At 49.9% G+C, this 19,461-nt stretch overlaps 1 protein-coding gene across 9 annotated transcripts in view; it reads right to left on the minus strand.

The window, feature by feature from the left end:
- Nucleotides 1–19,461, minus strand: part of aop (anterior open) — a 184,417-nt gene that overhangs the window by 51,601 nt on the left and 113,355 nt on the right. For 6 of the 9 annotated variants that reach the window (XM_065441434.2, XM_065441426.2, XM_065441427.2 and 3 more), the window contains one exon: nucleotides 7,778–7,936. In XM_065441434.2, coding sequence (XP_065297506.2) covers nucleotides 7,778–7,936 — 159 coding nt within the window. The remainder of the gene's footprint in view (nucleotides 1–7,777; nucleotides 7,937–19,461) is intronic. The other 3 variants (XM_065441425.2, XM_065441432.2, XM_065441431.2) reach the window with 1 other exon arrangement.

Consider the following 19,461-nt stretch of genomic DNA (forward strand, 5'->3'; position numbering starts at 1 on the left):
AATAAGAGTCGAATAGAGGGAAAGAGTACACATGAAAGCGCATGGGTGATCTCCGTTTCTTATGCGTATACACATGCATAGCTCAGTTCGCGTGCGCTAGTGTGCGCAGCTTCCGTCTACGCAATCCTTCTTCGGCATTCGCGAACGATCAACCCTCTGACTATGCGCTAAATCTGGCTGCATTCGGTGACGGCAACGGATGGAGCGTAGTGCAAAATAAATGCGTCTCTCGGTCGCTGACTCTGCCTGTCGGCGCAAAGCTCGGAAACGAGATCGATAACCTGGCGATATCATTTTACAGCCGATATGAGTGCGACCGTCGCGCGAGTATCGGAATAAAGCTGACAAAAATTAATTATCGGGTCTCTACGCAACAGAACTCGAAAAACAGTGGTACAGAACCAAGATTGTGCAACAGATCACTTGTAAACACCATTTCGGATGTCGAATCGAGACAAACTATATATTCGCACGAATTGGCCTTACATAACCGGCCACACAAGGGCTCTAAGCGACGTCCAGACGAACGTGCATTAAAATGGAACAGCGCTGCTGGAAGAAGCGTCGCCATAGCTAAGGAATGTCTTTTTACATAACTCACGTCCTTAATCAGTTTGCAATGAGCAGCAGCTAATCGTGGCGTTAATTACGTGGACAAACGCCGCCAGCTGCCAAAATGCCTTTTTAGGTTTCGTTGTAGCGCAAAACAAGCCGCGCGATTCTGATTCGCTTTCTAATTACGGACTGAAACGTTACGCAGGCGGAGGTCACACGAAGACCTCCGGGAAGACCCCACCCACCGCTATGATCAAATTTGTTTTCGCGTTTTTACCTAGACACGCATATGGAGTTCTGCAGATGGTCTCCGCGCGTGTTTGCTTCTTTTCTTTCTTTCTTTCCTTTTTTTTTTATTTAGCCCGCCTGTCCCGCAACCACCGAAGTTTGCAAGCACCGTTCTGCCTTCTATTCAGGCACACCGTAAACAGCGTCCTATCGAAGTCCAGAAAAACCGGGCCACATGCCATTTCCATTCGTGGATGCTGTTTTCGCTTGTGCTGTTGCTCACTTGGTCGCGTGCTCACAGTGGTGACGCGCACCACGCAAGGGGGCGCTGCAGCAGCACTCGTCCTTGAACAGCCTTGCTAAACCCCACTGCAATTACATAACTGCGATCGTGGTTCGCGCTTTGCGTAAGCAACTCGGCAGCTGGGACCACAGTGTCGCCCCCTGAGGGCAGCTGCGTCAGATGAGGATGGAGGAAAGTATGATAACGGCGAAAATTTCCCAATCATTGACATCTGGCGCACAATATAGAGACTAGGCATGCGCACGCGGATTTTTTGTGAAAGGTCTCCCGCGATGTGCCTTGGCGTAAAGAAGTAACGAACGCTAAAGCTTCTTTCTGGGCGAGTTGACGCTTGTGACTCGTCCTTGTTCTTTCGTGGTTGCACGTGTTAGCGCTGTTATAATCTTCAAGCAACGAACGAACGCCCTCCGATCTCGAGCACCAATTTGGTATCCGCTAACGACGACGTCAACTTGACATCCGTTTGAGTACCTTATTCAGGCGCTCGATGACGTCTTAAACAAGAATTGACAGTAGCGGATACGTCATGCGTTGCCCATTAGCGGTTTGGGAAGGGGCGCGACGGACGATGGGCAGGGCACTTGCGAGAGGCTTTGACTGCGAGTTGGCGCTGCGCATGCACACCCAAACTACCGCTGGTATTTTTTTTTCACTTCTTTTTTCGCGCACTGACATCGCTTCGTTGTATCAGCGCGCAGGACTAATCCGTCGAGAGACGGTTTGCATGACGAGCATGCAGCGTTGCGCTTCCCATCCCACTGGCTCGAAAACGCCGAAGTGCAGTGACTGCGCGTACAACTCTGTAGGGAACGACTGCCAGGCATCCACCACTGTGCACTCTACATCGTCGAAAACCTCCATCAGCTCAGTCGCCAGTACGTGATAAAGGGCGGCGATTACAGTTCCGAAAAGACGGACATTTTCTACAAGTCAACACGAAAACGAAAGAAAGGATGAAGGACGCTTAGCTTCGCCTTTAAGAGCAGAACGCGATAGCGTTCAAAGATCCCTGACTGCTTCTCAGGCTTCTCAGGCCGGTAACTGGAGCGTACGTAACCGTAATGTTTAACGGGAAACGCTGGCTGGGAACGCTACCCACGAAGCCGGGCTTTCTGGTTAGAAACGCGGCCTCTAACGTGGGCCGCGATGCGGCGGAGGCGAGCGACATCTGGATGATGTTGCTGCAAGGAGCCGGGCGCGCCGCTACGTGGCCTCCAAGATACTCCGCGCCGACGCGCGCAAATTCCAGACGCCGTGGCCGGTCTATGATTGGTAGAAACGCTAGAAACGGGGTTTCTTTGAGTTTTCGCGTAACAGAATTACGTTTTCTCGTATAGTCAAATCACAATCTGAGGCTATCATGTCTGTAGGTTGTGTGTAAGTTGTACTTTATGATTTTATGCGTATTTTAGCTTCAGAAATTCAATTACTTCAGTAGCTTCCTTACGCCACATGGAGGGCCTGCGTATGGGTGGTTCGAAAATATTTTTGTCGGAATGACGTCCGACGCCGGACTTTCTGCGACACGGGGCCCTTAAGAGGAAGCTTTAGCTCGGGTGCTCCTATCTAAATACATGTAAAAGGAGAATACGCTGTTCTCGGCAACCACTGTACCAAATTTGACGAGGTTTGTAGCATTTAAAAGAAAAACTTAAAATCTAGCGACTGTTGGTTTCGAATTTTTGAGTTAGGTCGTCAATCTTTTATTAAAAGTTGGCAAAAATCGATAATTTTCAAAAACAGAAACCATCAAGTTTACAACTCTGACTCAACTACAAAAAATTATAACACAATTCTGTTAATTGCATGTAATAGTACATCTAAAGGGGACAAAAGTGATATGTTACACATGAATATAAAAAAATTCGTAATATGGAAATACAGCTTTTGCAGAACCCTTGTAGCCAACGCAACAAATTCACATAAGAGGTAAAAATGACATATTGAATTTGTCCGCTTTGAATGATCTAATGGATGCCGTTTACAGACCCACGATATCTGTTCTTGATGCAGAGTTATGAATTTGTAAACTTCATGCTTCTATATTTTTCATACGGTCGAATGTTCGAAAATCCTTTCAACGAAATTCAAGCCCTAAATCGAAATTCCACTTCCAACAATCACTACATGTTAGCTTTCCCTCTCAAATGCAACAAATTTAATTAAAATCGGTCCAGGGGTTGTCTCAGAAAAACGTTTTTGTGTTTTACATGTATTTGAATAGGCCGCGCCAGAGTTGGGCCAGAGCTAAAGCTTCCTTTTAACGCTATGGCGTTAAAATATGAAGTGGCCCATTCCTATCCTGAGGGCACTGCCTGTAAATAAACTGTTCGAACATAACCGAGCGTCACCCATCTAGGTCAGCGGAAAATGCCTGTTCGTGCAAATTTATTCGCAAATAAACTGCCGTAAAAGTGAATTTCAGTATTCTTTTATTATTATTTGCAAGTATAGAGGACTTCTGCTTCTTGAGATATCTTTTTATCGAGCTTTCCTAGCTACTATTGAGGAAGACGGCATGGGGACAATTGCTATCAAAAATGCCGCTAGCTAAAGGTTCGCAGTATATATGGCTGCGTACTCCAGAGCCAGCGTATCTACAATATTTGTCGTGCACAGGGCATTGGCTCAAAAACAGGCATTAATAATGGCAACGATATGGCTCAACACTGGTCCGCTGGTAGCACAATTGCTGCTGCATTGGCATAACATTGGTCTAATCTTGGCTTTAACTCTGGGCCAGTATTGGATTGGGTTGCACATTGCCAATATGCCAACATTGGTTGAAGATTGGTGTTTCTGCCAGAATTGGGCCATGCTTGCATCACTGCTGGTGTGCTGCCTGGGTATTGTAGCGAAGTCGGAGTAAGTGTCCAAAACGCTAACGTGTGAGCTGAAGTACAGTAGGCCGTCGTTATAAGGAAGTCATCGGGACAGGAAAAAGACTTCGTTAACAACGGTACTTCGTTAAATGTAGATAGGCTCTGAAAGAGGCAACGTAATCGTACACTCCAAGCACGCGAGACCCCGCAAAACGTATATTTTGAAACATAGCCGCACTTGACAATGGCGGCTATGAAAGTGGCGAAATTCTGATGCCCGTGAGTGGCTGCCTCGTGCGTCGGTAATCACGTGGTACTGTTCATCCCGCGGTGCTGCAGTCACCACGTGACGGAGTGGCCAGTACGGAGAAATGCAGTCATCGCGTACGCAGCACCTAGCGGTCCGGTGCGAACTTCCCGCACTTCGTACTAAGCGGGAATTGGCGCCACTGAGCTTCGAAGAACAATACCGGGTCTAAAATTGCACGCACTACATGCAGTTGGGACCGCGAGGATCGACACTTCGAATAAAGCGACTTCGTTACGACAAGAGGTTGGTGTACCAAATCCCGCGGCGTTCAGTCCTGCGGTCCTCACTGGTCAACTCGCGCCACCCACGAAGGTATAGCGGAGGCTCATCGGCACATTGATTCTAACCCTCGTATTCTAACATGTTGTTCCACTGCATACTGCACCTCGACTCTAAAGCCAATGGCAGCGCCACCCATCGACACAAATGGTCACTGCGCTTCACTGACACCCCACGGCAATACTTCGACAGTGTAGTGTCTTCTTTAGCCGAGGGGCGGTGCTGTGCTCAACTTGGCAGCTAACCAGGGGTCGCGAGTTCAAACCTCGTGCAGCAGAGTTACTGCATAGGCCTCCGTCTTCCGATTCCAGTCTTCAAGAAGAGCTTTGAGTCGAGAACCGTTTGAGAACACGGGGGTGAGAATACGAAGTGCTTTCGAGCGATCAAAACAAGCCGTTTATGCGCTTCGAAACCGTACCCTCTACATGCTCACGGTATCAGTCGGCATCCATGGTGCCGACCTATATACGGGAAGTAGCGCTGGATATGGCAACAGCTACTACCCAACTCGAGGAGTGGAGCCAGCTGAAAGATTCGCGATTATTTCATGACGTGCCGCCGAGAAACATCATGCTTTCGCTGAAATCTCCCAACAACCGGGGCATCGCGTCGAACCAGCCTTCACTGGAAGTTCACTACATGGAGCCACCTTTTCAAGGCAGTATAGCCTTTTTGGCTCGAGTGGCATTGCCTTCGCAGTGGTCACTAGGGCGTACACAACCAGAGCTGACAAACCCGCCGTGGTTGCTCAGTGGCTATGGTGTTGGGCTGCTGCGCACGAGGTCGCGGGATCGAATCCCGGCCACGGCGGCCGCATTTCGATGGGGGCGAAATGCGAAAACACCCGTGTACTGTTGTGCCATTACCACAAGCCCGGATCCCGAATCTGCAAGATGCAGAATCTATCCTGCGAGCGCCATAATTCTCCCTTCACAAGTCAAGATGCTGCGCCTTCGTGCGGGAGAAGCCTCGGCGAAGCAGCGTGTTTGGACGTGTCCGCGTGTGCCAGACAGCCCGGCGCCGCACCTCCCTTTGCCTGGAGGTCACCGCGCGCGCGAACTTTGAACCGGGTGGCCAGCGCGGTCGCTGGTTGGACCCCTCGGACGACCGTCGTGTGCTGACTTTGTATTGGGCCGTTTGAGTGACAATGGTCCTCGGGGATTATAAAAGCCGCGACAGGCCGCCTCGAAAACAGGATCCGCCAACCCACCGGGAGAGAGTGTCGCCCCGACTGGGGTGAGATGTGTCACGCGTTTTCGCCGGACGCCGTCGTGCGAGAACAGTCGCGTTTGTGTGAGCTCTCGGCCCCAGTGCCGATCCGTTCATGTCCTGTATGATAACCTGTATATAATGTATAAAGTCCCTTTTGTATTTCTCATCGACGCCAGGCTCGGAGTCTTCGCTACCAACGCTCTGTCACGAAACGGGTGACGAGCGCTACGGGACCACAAAGCCGTTATCGTGGTGCAGCGATACAAGTTCGTAACACTGGTGGCACCGGTTGGATGTCGTAACACTGGTGGCACCGGGTGGAAGTTCGTAACGCTGGTGGCACCGGTTGAAGTTCGTAACAGTACTTAGATTTAGGTGCACGTTAAAGAACCCCTGGTGGTCAAAATTTCCGGAGTCCCCCACTACGGCGTGCCTCATAATCAGAAAGTGGTTTTGGCACGTAAAACCCCATATATTATATTATTATTATATTAACCAGAGCTGACAAGTGCCCACTAATCGGACAGCAAAAGCACGCAAGGATACCGACCGTTAGGCCTCCCGAGACCGACAAAGCTTTTCCTTCTCAAGTGCTCTTTCCTATTCGCAGGCTGCCTTGGCTAATTAATGACATGCAGCATCACGGTTCGTTGCCATCTACGTCTATTACGAACAGTTGCTGCGAAATAACTTTTTTTTTATGCTCTTTGATACTGGCCTCAATGCGCAGTATCGCCGCGCGACACTGATAAAAAGTCAACATATTTGAAAGTATCCTTCAATTTTATAGGAAAAATGACAGAGGCTGAAATGACGCGGTATAGTTACACGCATATATACGCAAGGAAAAGAAGTCTGTGCGCCTTCACGCGATATCTCGGCTGTAATCGATGGCGAAATACCAAAGGGGGTGCGTTGCATTTAAGATTGGACCGCACTGTGTACGTGCTTGGTGGATGGCAGCGCGGGCGCAGCGGCGGCATCGCAGCAGCATAAAAAGACGTACGTCACGCTTACGCAACTTACAAGGACGCCCTCGCAAGGACACGCGAAAGGAAAAAACGCCGTCAATGCAACTGCGCTGTTACTTTACTCAGACTTCGAAACTCATTCGGCGATGCCTTAATTGGGGAAAAGGGCCAAAAAGCGGATCCAGTGCTACAGTATATTGAGAAAAACGACAAGTCGTCGTTTTTTTTTTTTTTATAGTTGCGTTCTACACTCCAAGCATGGCTGGGCGACACTAAAAAAACCTCTCGAATTTCCAGCCTTACCGCGTTTGGGGGTTAGTTGCCCGCAGGAAAATCGCTACAAGATGAGAACGTTTGAAATATTACTTTACATTTAAGTGCAACTGTTAAGTCGATCTTTCAGTGGAGTCGCGTCTACTTTACATTTAAGTGCAACTGTTAAGTCGATCTTTCAGTGGAGTCGCGTCTAAGGCAAGGCGCTCTCACAGTTTGTGTCGTCCCGCATAAGCCGATTGGGAAAAATAAAGCGCGCTATCGCGGCGCTATCTTTCTTCCTTTTTTTTTCTATTCAATTGAACACGCTATCGGCAAAATTGACCTGTATTGACCTAATTAACCTATCGCTGCATCGAACTGCCTGCTTCGGGGAGCCGAACCTCACGAATACGAAAGCCGGCTAGCGGTGCCCTCTGGGCTGCGTCAGACAAATCGAGCGCTCGGAGCGGTCGAGATCGACAAACGCGGGTATAGCACGACTAAGGCGATTTCGGCGTTTCACGCCTGTACTCGAACAGGGGCATCAAGACGTCGAGGTTGCAAAGCGATGTTCCTCCTCGCGCGTAATTTCCTTTCGTGTCTCCTCGTTCTGGTGCTCTTTCTCTCCCCCTACTTTCATTCCCTACCCCCCGTGCAGCGCGGTTGAGGTGTCCTCTGCTGAGAGACAGTTACTGCGCTGCACTTTACCCCAACCTTTCCTTCCCATCATCAAGAATCTCCTCCTCTTCGGGAGGGCAGGTGACGCATGAGGGGAACATGACCATCACGCCCAGCCGTTAAAAACAGACAGGCGGGGAATATAAGAAGCAAACGCACTGACCGAGTCCCGTGGGCAGGAGCGTGTCGTCGTGCAGGTCGGCGAGCGTCATGGACAGCGGCCAGCCCAGCTGCGAATGCGCCGCGAAGTGCGCGCTGCGCCACGACGGGCTGACCAGGCTGCCTCCGCCCCCTCCTCCAGGGTGGTGGTCGTCCATGCCTGCTGCGCACGAGGAGAAAGACGGGGCTCAGACACGGGGCGCCAAACTGCCGACGGAAATCGTTAACCAATCGACGCGTCCGTCCATCGATCAGTCAGGCAGTCAGTTGACAGATCAATTACTTCATCAATCAATCAATCAATCAATCAATCAATCAATCGCATGTTACGAAGCACCGGCTCCGAAACCTAACCAATTGCCGTGTCTAAATTAAGAACCGTGCGAGACACCGGGTAATCAATCAATCAATCAATCAATAAATCAATCAATCAATCAATCGCCTGTTACGAAGCACCGGCTCCGAAACCTAGCCAATTCCCGCGTCTGAATTAAGAACCGCGCGAGACACCGGGACAAACGAAGACAGACGCAGACAGCGCTGACCAACTATACAACCACCAACAAGCCCGAGTCTCAATACGTTCACGATTCCCGCAACTGATTCTCGGGAGGAGAACAGTATGGCTGCCGTCCAGGGTTGCATTGCCTGGCTGTCCTGTAACAACAAAGTTGCGTTATAGCATACGTTACTCGACACTTGCAGTAAGTCGAGCGGCACCACTATACGTGTTGTTCTACGCGGGAGAAACTGTTGATTGATTCATTTATTGATTGTTTCGTGCAGTTCGACGTCCGAAAAGCACTGGGGCGACCGGATTCACCGTTATGGACGGATTAATCGTTACCACCTGGGGCTGTTTAATGTGAGAGTACAATACACAAGCGACCTTTTTTTTTTCTTCATTGCGCTCCCAACGAAAAGCGGGCGCCGAGTACGGGAATCGAGCTTCCGACCTCGTACTCAGCAGCAGAACGCCATAGCCACCTCGGTGCGCGCGCGCGCGTGTGTGTGTGTGCGTGTGCGCGCGTGTGTGTGTGTGTGTGTGTGTGTGTGTGTGTGTGTGTGTGTGTGTGTGTGTGTGTGTGTGTGTGTGTGTGTGTGTGTGTGTGTGTGTGTGTGTGTGTGTGTGTGTGTGTGTGTGTGTGTGTGACAGATAGAGAGGCAGAGATAGAGAGGCCGGGTGCGCATACCAAAAGCTTTTTTTTTTAAATTATGGGATTTTACGTGCCAAAACCACTTGACCACGATCCTTGACCACGACCAAGCTCTTGACCACGATCCTTCAGTACGATTGTTAGAAATGAGAGTACGACAGAACAAAAGCATCGTCGGCGTTCAAGATCCGCTCGGAGAGCATAAGGCACGGAGATTCTCCGGTTAACTCCTTTGTCGGTCCTGGAACCGCGCTTTTCTGAGAGGCATCAAAAGCAGGAGCACACACTCCTGGAGATCCCTGAACGAGCAAAACGTGTAGCAATTTGACAGGATCGGAGAAAGATTACAAGAGCAGTAGAAAAATGACTGTAAGGCTGCCAAAACGACCGGCGGCGAACCAGATAAGCTACGTGTCACGCGCGAAGGAGAGCATCCCGAAAAAAAGACGACGGCACTGAAAACACGTTTGGCGGAATCGTGTGTGGCGCACACCGCCAGCTTCGATCGCCGCGACCGCGGCGTTGCATCCCACCCAGTCGACGGCATCACGACTTGCAGAACGACTTGTCCGGCTTGCAGTCATTCTACCACGTCATCATTACACGACCTCCTACACTCGGTGTTTTCCTGCTACAGCGAGTACCGTGGGTCCTTCGCTTATCGCGTGTCGCGCTTCTACTGAATCTCCGTGTCGCAAAACCGTTCTGCATCATCTACGAATTGCCATCTCACGTGCCTACGCGTTACGAGTATGAGTTACCAACTGGTCCACAGGTCCATCCAGTTAGGTCCAGAAGGTCGGGACCTGTTTAACCGCGGTCCCCGAAGGCATAGTCCTTAACTTGTCGGTCGCCTCCCATAGCTTCAGGAGTGGAAGAGGGGGGGGGGAGAGGGGGGGAGCAGGAGGCTTTATAGACGAGCACGAACGGCGCTTCCGGTATACGAGAGAGGTCGGGAAGGTATGCGACACCCGCTGGGCTCCTTTTACGGCCCAATCCATCCTCGCGCCTTACATCCGCCATCGAGCAGCGGACGGACCTCTGAGCGTTCAAACAGCAAGGACACTTGCGCACGCACGAACATGCAGTTGCAACCGAGTTTCACGTGGACGGCAACGCCACGTCTACAGTACTGCGGCGCGTCCAGTCGCGGGACGAAAGCCAAGAGCGAGTCCGAAAAAGAAAGAAAGAGAAAGGAAGAAAAGAAAGAAAAAGCGGGCCCGACCTACGCACCCATCGATATCTGTGTGCAAGCTAGCGGCGCGGGGGCACGCATTTGTTGTTTCACCGCGCGGCTTCCAGAGAGGCGGCGTGAAGAGAGAGAGGCAGGCACAATCTTCTCTCGCCCTCTCCGCAGTAGGCCAGAAACAAGAGCGGCCCATCCAGGCGCATGCCACCCAGTTGCGTGCAGAACTGACAACCACTAGCTGTCAGCAGATGCCCCGGAGAAAGAATACCGCGAAACATGTGTGTTACACCGGACGAACTCCGCCGTATTGTTAAATGCGCCATCATGTCATCCCTGGTTGGCTCACGGGGTGGCTACGCTTTCTCTGATTGGCTCAAAACGCCAACGTGGCGGGGAACTACGGTGGAGACGAGCGAGGTTGGGGCGGAGCTAATAGCTTATATGTCTAGTTAACGCGATGCAGAGGTTCGAGGGCAGCTGAACTAAGGGCTTCGATGTTCGATACTAAACGTGAGCATATTGGACATATCACATTGAACGAGTATTATTAAAGGACTGAGAATAGAAAAGTCCGCCTCAGAGCAGAAGCTCGCGGATGATTGGTGGAATAAAAAAGTTCAGCGGCGATTTAGCGGGAAATGCGAGAAAAATGCATTAGTTTTACGTCGGACATGTCCGAGGTCCAGAATACGTGGTTAGAACCACGTTCACCACATTGCAAAGTGTTGTTCAGCAGCTCACTCGACAGGTGCTCTACCTCTTCGAGGAGCAAAGTGCAATTGACGGTGGACATGAACAGACCACCGTCAATGGTGACATATACATACATGTATACGCTCACCTAAGCTCTCCCTACCACTCTCTACTTCTATGTCATGTCACCGGCTTCCCACACTTCACACATACAATTCTTTTCCATTTTGACACTCCTAATGCCAACGCATCATAATCACTGTAATCGCGGAAAGGGACGATGACAGAAGGGAATATATCGCATCCTGGCTAAAACGAAAACGGGTGAGTACATGAGTAACTGCCAGGAGGTAGCAACGAAAGGGGTGGATATGGAATCCGTCATTCAACAAAATTACATTACGCCTAATTTAAAAAATACGCTTAGCCTTGGTAGCACAGATTTATACACTACATCGTTTCCCCTATACACGCACGGCTAGTGCAGTTCGCTTGGTCGTGAAAGATGACACCGATCAACAGCGACCCTGCTGAATATACCTGCACCGTACCGGCGCTCGCGTCGCTGTCCTGTGCCACTCTTTGCAAGAGGAAAACAGACAGCCACTGCTCTCTTGCGGTCGTTTCGAACGAGCAAGTGCAGTACACACCCGAGTTAACGCAGAGCGCTTGCTGCGCATAAATTATATGCACGTACTAGACAGTGGCGTAGCCAGAAATTTTGTTCGGGGGGGGCTACGCCACTGGCCCAAGATATATATATATATATATATATATATATATATATATATATATATATATATATATATATATATATATATATAGCCTCCTCCTTAAGAGGAAGCTTTAGCTCGGGTGCTCCTATTTAAGTACATGTAGAAGCGGAATTCGTTTTTCCCTGCAACCACTTCACCAAATTTGAGGAGGTTTTTTGCATTTAAAAGGAATAATTTATTTCTAGTGACTACTGGCTTCGAATTTTTCATTTAGGTGGTCAATTATTTATTAAAAATTGGCCAAAATTGAAAATTTTCAGAAAACGAAACTATCAAGTTTAAAACACCGTGACTCAACAATTAAAAATGATATCACAATTCTGTGAATTGCATCTAATAGTACATCTACAGCGGAAAAAATAGATATGGTACACATAAATCTCAAAAAATTTAGTATTGCGGAAATACGGCTTTTGCAGAACCCTTCTACCCAACGCAACCAATTCACGTAAGATACAAATTGACACAGCAAACTTGTCCGCTTTTACTGTTATAATAAATGCCGTTTACAGAACCACAATATCTGTTCTTCATGCATAGCTATTAGCTTGTAAACGTCGTGCTTCTATTTTTTCAAACTTTCGAATTTTCCAAAATATTTTAAACAAAATTCAGGCCCTAAATCAAAGTTCTGTTTCCAACAGACACTAGGATTTACCTGCAACCAATTTCAATAAAAGCGATTAGCAGGATTATCTCAGAAAAGCGTGTCTGCGGTTTACAAGTATTTGAATAGGCCGCGTCGGATCGGGCCCGAGCTAAAGCTTCCTCTTAAACAATTTATCGAGGGATCAACTATATGAATAATAACTGCATAATAACTGCATTGTCATTGCCAAAGATGCTGCAAACGAATTCTTGAAAGCTACGCTCTGTAAATACAAGTAAAATATGTATTTTTTCATAAAATATTATACTCGTATGTGCCAAAAATTGTGCCCAACATAACTGACGTCAATGCTTCCATGTTGTTTGTGTATTTATTAAGTAAAGAAAATATCACACGAACTTTAGAACTATATCAGTTCGAAACCAGGAAAGCAGTGCATACCGCTGATATGAAAAATTAAAAGGCAATGAACTGAACAAGTTGAGGACAAATATGTTAATGAAACTTTGTCATTCAAGAACCGTGCTGACATTCTTGTATATATGCAATGGCCAGTGAAAAATCTCAATGACGCTGTTGTTTGTTCCAATGTATTACGCAGGAGTAGCTGTCCCTTGTCGTGTATCGTGAGTAATTGCACCGAAGTTATAGTCGCGACAGAGAGCATGTATAAAAAGCAGGAGTTCTGCAAGATATATGAGGGCAAGTCAAGTGAATGAGCCAACGACGGGCTACTTTATTTAAAAGTAGTCTTCATGAGAATTTAGACATTTGTCTTATTGACTAACGAGTTGCGCGATTCCCGTCTTATAAAACTCCTTGGGTTGCTGCTTCAAAAAGTCTGTATCTGGTTTTCTTGAGCTGTTTTTTCGGTTGCCCCAAAATGTAGAAGTCGCAAGGTGACAGGTCTGAGCTCTATTGCGGATGTTGCAGCGTTTCCCACTTAAACTTTCCCAGTTTTATATTAACCACATAAGCGACGTGGGGACAGGCATTGTCGTGGAACAAGATGACCCTATTCGTCAATTTTCCACGTTGTTCGTTCTTGGTTGCGACACGCTGCCGTTCTGGCGTTTCACAATATCGGAAACAATTGATAGCCTCTCAAGATTTAGCAAATTCTATCAGTAATGGACCCTGTCGATCGAAAAAAAAAAGTCAACAACACCTTTCCAGCGGAAATGACGGCCTTTACGTTCTTTGGGCGTGGTAAATTCGAATGTTTCCACTGTAAGCTTTGCCGTCGTGTTTCAGGCTCGTAGTAGTGGCACCAAGGTTCGTCCCCGATCACAGTTGCAAACAATAAGTCGTCATGCTCATTGTGATACCCGATCAGATGAGTCAAGGCAGCGCGAAACTTCTCCGTCTTCTCGCGATGGATAAAAATCTTGGGGATCCATCGCGCACCAAAGAGCCGATAACCGAGAAGCTCATGAATTATGGCGTGAACCGAACCGTGACTGATGTTCAGACGGTCTGCCAGTAGTTCATCGATGCTTATCCTCCGTTCTTGTTTCAGCAGCTCATGAACCTTTGAAATTGTGTGGGGGTGATTGCACGATGCTTTTGGCCCGGTCTTGGAATGTTTTTGCAACGTCTTTTGAACCGTTTGCTCCAACGCTTCACAGTGGTCAATGAAATGCAGTGTTCAACGTACACGGCAGTCATATGGTGACTAATTTCTGTTTTCGAAACACCTTCAGCTGTCAAAAACTTCGCGACACCGAGCTGTTCAACTTTTGAAGTGCCCATTATGTGACGCAACCATATTCAACCCAGTGTATGAGAGCATTAAAGAACATTTATCTTCACACCTGCGTGTCACTTTTGTAAATGAGACATGCCGTTCTCCTACGCACATGCCTCGCAGATAATGAACCGAACCATTATTGCGCGGTTAGGGTAGGCTCACTTTCATTTGACTCGCCCTCGTACATTAGAAATGCAAAGATACCATGGGATATACAAATGCGAAAATACGGCTTGATAAAGGACAACAAAGTGTCCCTGGAAACAAAGTTCACTGCATGTATACACAAAACCTCGCAACAAGATATTTAAGTATACGTTATAAGTCTCCAATGAGTCTATGTATGTAAGAAGAAGTAACTGTATATAATGCGTCCAACAAGGCAAATAAACATGTTGCACAATCATAGATTCACAGAATCCTAGATTCCGCCCCCATTCCATCGATTCCCCCCGATGTATTGCGCGCGACGGAAGGCAGCGCGCTTGCTCCCCGCTTTTCTCCTTTGCGCACACAAGACTGAGCCACCATCGTCGGCTCACCCATTCCACCTCCCCTCCCTCCTACGCTTTCACTCGCACATACAGCATGCAGCGCGTGGTCACGATGTTATCACCCTTGGACTTTGTACGAAACGTGAGGGCGATGGCAGGAATGCGCCTGGAGTGTCCATATAATTGCTTTCGAAATAATATAATAAATGTATCCGGCAATTGAAGCGTCCCGTCGCCCATTACTTTCCGCAGAAGAAGTATCAAAATCGAACTTTCACCATGCGACAATTCGCTGCGCCGCAACAATGTATTTTTTTTTTCTGTGAGGCGGAGGCACCGAAATGAAAAAAAAAAAACGCATAGGAAAGTATGTTGGACAGAATCTAATGCCTACTTAGGGAACCTAGTGGGGCTACGGAAGGAATACCGAAGAAAACATGAGACGCTTGGTCCACTGAGAACCATACGCATACTGCTCAATATCCTACAGCGGCGAAACAAGACTTTCCGGAAAGGTTCCGCTCAAGGAGTGCGGTGCAATCCTTCGAGTCCCCACAGTGATGGCGGCGAGCGACCATTTTTTTTTCTCGTCTGCTAGCCAGAAAGCGTCCAAAACTCTGTCCGGTGAAAATCCACTCGGCCAGAGCAAACCGAACGCGCACCGAAGTGCACCGCACGGTGGTCGGGGCCATACGAGAAAAACGTATGCGCTCTGGCTGGCTCTGGCAGCCCGCGGGTAGGCTAGCGAAAATAAAAATTGAAGAGGCTCAATGTGTCCTCGCGAATAAAAGTCAAAGTAAAAAAATAAATAAGAACGTAGTTACTTTGGCTGGCTTTACTGTCTTGGCATGGATGTTCTGGCGTAGGTTTAAAAAAATGTTGACATTTTTAATGTGACATGACGGCACAAATGAACCACCCCAACGCTTCGTCTCATTGGACCTCGCTGCCTGCTTTGTCAACTCGTCTGCTAGTGTGTTGATTTGGCTTGTCTCGTTGTATGTTCCGATGTAAGACTTTAGAAAAGTCAATAGACCTTTGGCGTCAAATGTTTATAACAACATTAAACCCACAAAGTTCCGCAATTGAAAATCTAAAGCACAACTTTGGAAACGTCAATGCACCTTTCACATCAAGAGCTTATGAGATATATACCCATAAAGTTTCGCAATTGATATCCATGCGCTCCATAGATTCGGTGGCCTCAGTGCGATGCCGCGGCGAGCCCGCTCACCATCAAAGCGCCCTTGAAACTTTGTGCTTGGATGGGACTGCTTGGCGTTATGTGACTCCCGGTGTATGGGCGTTGCCACGAAATCCAGCCCGAGTTTGCAATCTTCGCGGTTAAATGTCTTTTCGAGCGTCAAAAAGACATTATAGACAAAATCCAGAGTGATTTCCGGCGCCGGGGGTCGCTTTGGTCGGCGGTGCATGGACAGCACGAAAAAATTTCGGGGGGGGCTGAAGCCCCATAAGCCCCCCCCCTGGCTACGCCCCTGGTACTAGAGGTCAGACATTCTGGAACGTGAACTCTTCTCGTTAGGTTCGCACACGGCACGGATGAAACGACTTCTATCGTCGCGTCTTAATACGAGGGGCAGTTGTAGTATCGACAATATCAAGCGCAACCACGGTCCAATGCGCACTCCTGATAAAACAGGTGCAGAACACTTTGGGAACACTTCGTATTCCTGTTCTTTGACGCGATCTTCGAGAAAGACCCATTTGTACAGTGTGCCATGGCGACACTACAACAAGTCATCTTAACGGATGCATAAGGTTGAAACCTAACCGCTTATTACGGGTAGGGGCCGTCGGGAACGCTTCCTGCCGCGGACACTTTGACTCGCAGGTGAGCGATCAGCTGCAATCGGCGTGATCAGGTGTTCTCCCTCTCTAACCTCGACCGAGTGCTACGCTACGTTTAAACTTTGCCGGCGTATACACCCAGCACGCCTCAACCTACAGCTAGCGAGAATGTTCACTGACACCATCTGCAGTGGCGCACCAGGCGCGGTTCCTCGCGCCCGCATCTTCCTCGGCCGCTCGCGCTGCACGGAAGCGCCCCGGACGCAGCAGCGCCCCCCCCCCTCCCCTTCCCCCCCGAGAAAACCGAGAGTGGGGCCTCTTATTCTCTCATTCCTCGCCTCCTCCGAGCCGCTCCCCCGGATGCGCTGATCGTGAACTTCCTCGGCGCGCTGGTCAACTTGATCGGCGCCCTCTCAGACGACGACGCAAGCCGCCCTGAGCGAGCCTCTCGAAAAAAAAAAAAAGAATGGAACCGACCCGAGCGTCTGCCTGCCTGCCGCCGGCCTTCTCGTCGTTGGGGCGAGGAGAAAGGAAGCAACAACTTGCCCGCCCGCCTGCACCCCCCTCCACTTGTGATCTCGACGGCAGCGCCGGCAAGCAGAGGAGCTGCCGACCCCCCCTCCAGCCGATCCCGGATCTGGCGTGCCGACGTTTCGCCATAAACGGCGCCCGGATTTCTCCGCCGCAAGCAGGCACCCCCCCCCCCCCCCCGACTAACTTTCTTACTTCCTCCTCTGCCACCCTACCAGCGTCGCGTTTGCCTCGCCGGCGAGCACGCCACCGCACGAAGCGCGCGTTCGCCGCAGAGCTCGCGCGCGGAAATTCCTGCGTCCTGCCGGTTGCCTCCTTCCCCGCCGCCGCCGGCGGCGATATCGCCGCTGTGTCAAGGTGGCGGCGGTGGTGGTGGTGCACGCACGACTCGCAGTGGCACGTATACTGCAGGACGCCGGGGGCGCGGGGCTTCGTTTTACGCGGCCTCGAAAACTGCTGTGAATCAAGCGCGCGCGAGCGTTCGTGGAAACCGAAATACGACGACCCGACATGCCTGTATTAATGCCGCGTTTGGCGATGTCGTCGCCGTTGGGCAGTTTCCCAGGGGGCCCGAACATACTTCGTGGTACGACCGCCGGAAGGAGAGTGGAGTAGGTGCAATGCGCGGTCGTTCAAGTGCGTCACGCTGCATTGTGCTTTAGGCGCAGTACAGTCCGCCGCGTCGTGAAAATATTGCTGCTGTCATTGTAGTGTTCAATGACGCCATCGCTGTTGCCGTTTGTTGGACACTGATACACGTAACAATGCGTTAAGGTGTCGAAAACGAACTCAAATGAGACTCCGTACGATAAGGTACCGTACACACAGGGTGACCAGCTAACGTGGACCAAGATTTAAAAATACGCAAATGCAACGTAGCTGGACAGAACCTAGGTAATGTATGCCGTTGCATGTAGATACTGAGATTTCTTGCATTCTGCATAATTACATAATTAGTCTTGAGAAAATGACAGAGCAACATGAAACTGCCGATACAGCTTTTGGTTGCTCAATATACGCAAATGAAGCCCGCGAATACGCTCAATATTGCCGCGCGAGTGGCCGCTCGAAGCATTAGTGTGTATTCGCGCGCTCCTTTCACGCTGGGAAACACTTTTATGTAGCACGTATTGAGTAACAGACAGCTGTATCGGGAGTAAAGAGTAAAACTTGATAAGCGAACTACAAACACTCCATGGCGCGCGACCTATGCGCCATCTACGAGTGAAACTATGGGACGGCCAGCGTCAAAAGCAGACGCTATATACTTTCGCCATTACACTCGATCACGAGGCAGGAGTGGCCGAGTTGCCTCGTGATAAAGAGAGACAGAGACATTTTCACAACCCAGCCTGAGTTGTGAAAATGTCGAAGTGCGCATGCTCTGCACGTGACTGACTGAACACGTTCGGCATCGATATCAGAAGCCAGACCTCGTCAAATTGCGAACGATCGTGAGCTTGATGTCGTCAAAGCACGATGCAAAACGCTCAGACGAGCGATGAAAAGTGAGCCACTGTCGTTTGTAACGGCGTGTAATTTCCATCGATCGCCCCTCTAGCGACCGGCGTCGGCGATATTGGGGCGAAAAATGAAAACTTCGGAGCGCCCTCTTAGCAGTGGACGATACCCATAGTCTGGCCTACGCACGGGACAAATCCGCATGGGTTCGTCCTCTTAGTCGCGTGCACCTCTGGTTAGTCGTGGCGTAATCGCGGCCACTTCCCGGCAACGTTTATCGTCTTGTTCTCGGGTGTCAAAAGACCGTCGCAGTCTACTTATAGCTTGCACTACCATTTCACTATTCTTGCACCGCAGCGTAAGCACACAGGGACACGAACTCCAGAAAGAGAATATGTAACAATAACACCATCTCATCCGAGTGCAGCGCTGCATGCGCTCGCTTCTTGTACCTGCGTGTCCAAGAAACCTCACCAGCTATACACACCAGTTTCGAGCACTGTTTACAATACGGTGCCGCGCGCACTCGGCAGCCGCAAACAGATGGATCGCGTCGGCAACAACCACCGAGGGGGCGCGGGATAGACGCCGCCGCATTGTCTGCGCACGGCGCGCATCACGTCCGCGAGGAAGAAGAAGGGACCACGGAGCCGATCGGAACCGGGCGAAGATCGAGCCTCGCCCACATCCGGAATACGCTCGCGTCATAGAGGGAGAGGAGGAAGGGGAAATGCAGAGTGTGTGCGTGCGCGTGTGTGTGCGCGCCCGCACGCAGGAGTAGGTGAGGGGAGAGGGGGGGAGGCAACCGCGGCGTGCCATCGCCCCGTGCCAGGGGGGCAACGGTCCAGATTCGAGCCGCTAAGAGGCGCGCGCGCTCGCTCCCCAGCGGCTTTCGCCAGGCCGAACACACAACGCGGAACCTTGTCGATCTGGAATGCTCTTGATGAAGAAGAACGACAGCTTCCCCTCTGGCGCAGCAGGAATTCGGTCACGACGAAGCGACCGCCGTGTGGAACATCTGACAACTGCACCTGCTAAGGGCGCGAGGTTGTACGAAGGAAATTGCGGAAGCGCGAGTTTGCTACGTAAAGCAGTTTGCATGTCGGGTAATAATCGGCGTAGACAAAAAGAACTGTTCCCTCGCTGGTCGCTGCTTGTAACAAGTTTTGCCAAATAACGCCCGAAAAATCGGTCGGAGCTGTTAACCTTCCAAATTCA

Source organism: Dermacentor albipictus, chromosome 3, assembly GCF_038994185.2.
Source record: "Dermacentor albipictus isolate Rhodes 1998 colony chromosome 3, USDA_Dalb.pri_finalv2, whole genome shotgun sequence".
Lineage (NCBI taxonomy): Eukaryota > Metazoa > Arthropoda > Arachnida > Ixodida > Ixodidae > Dermacentor > Dermacentor albipictus.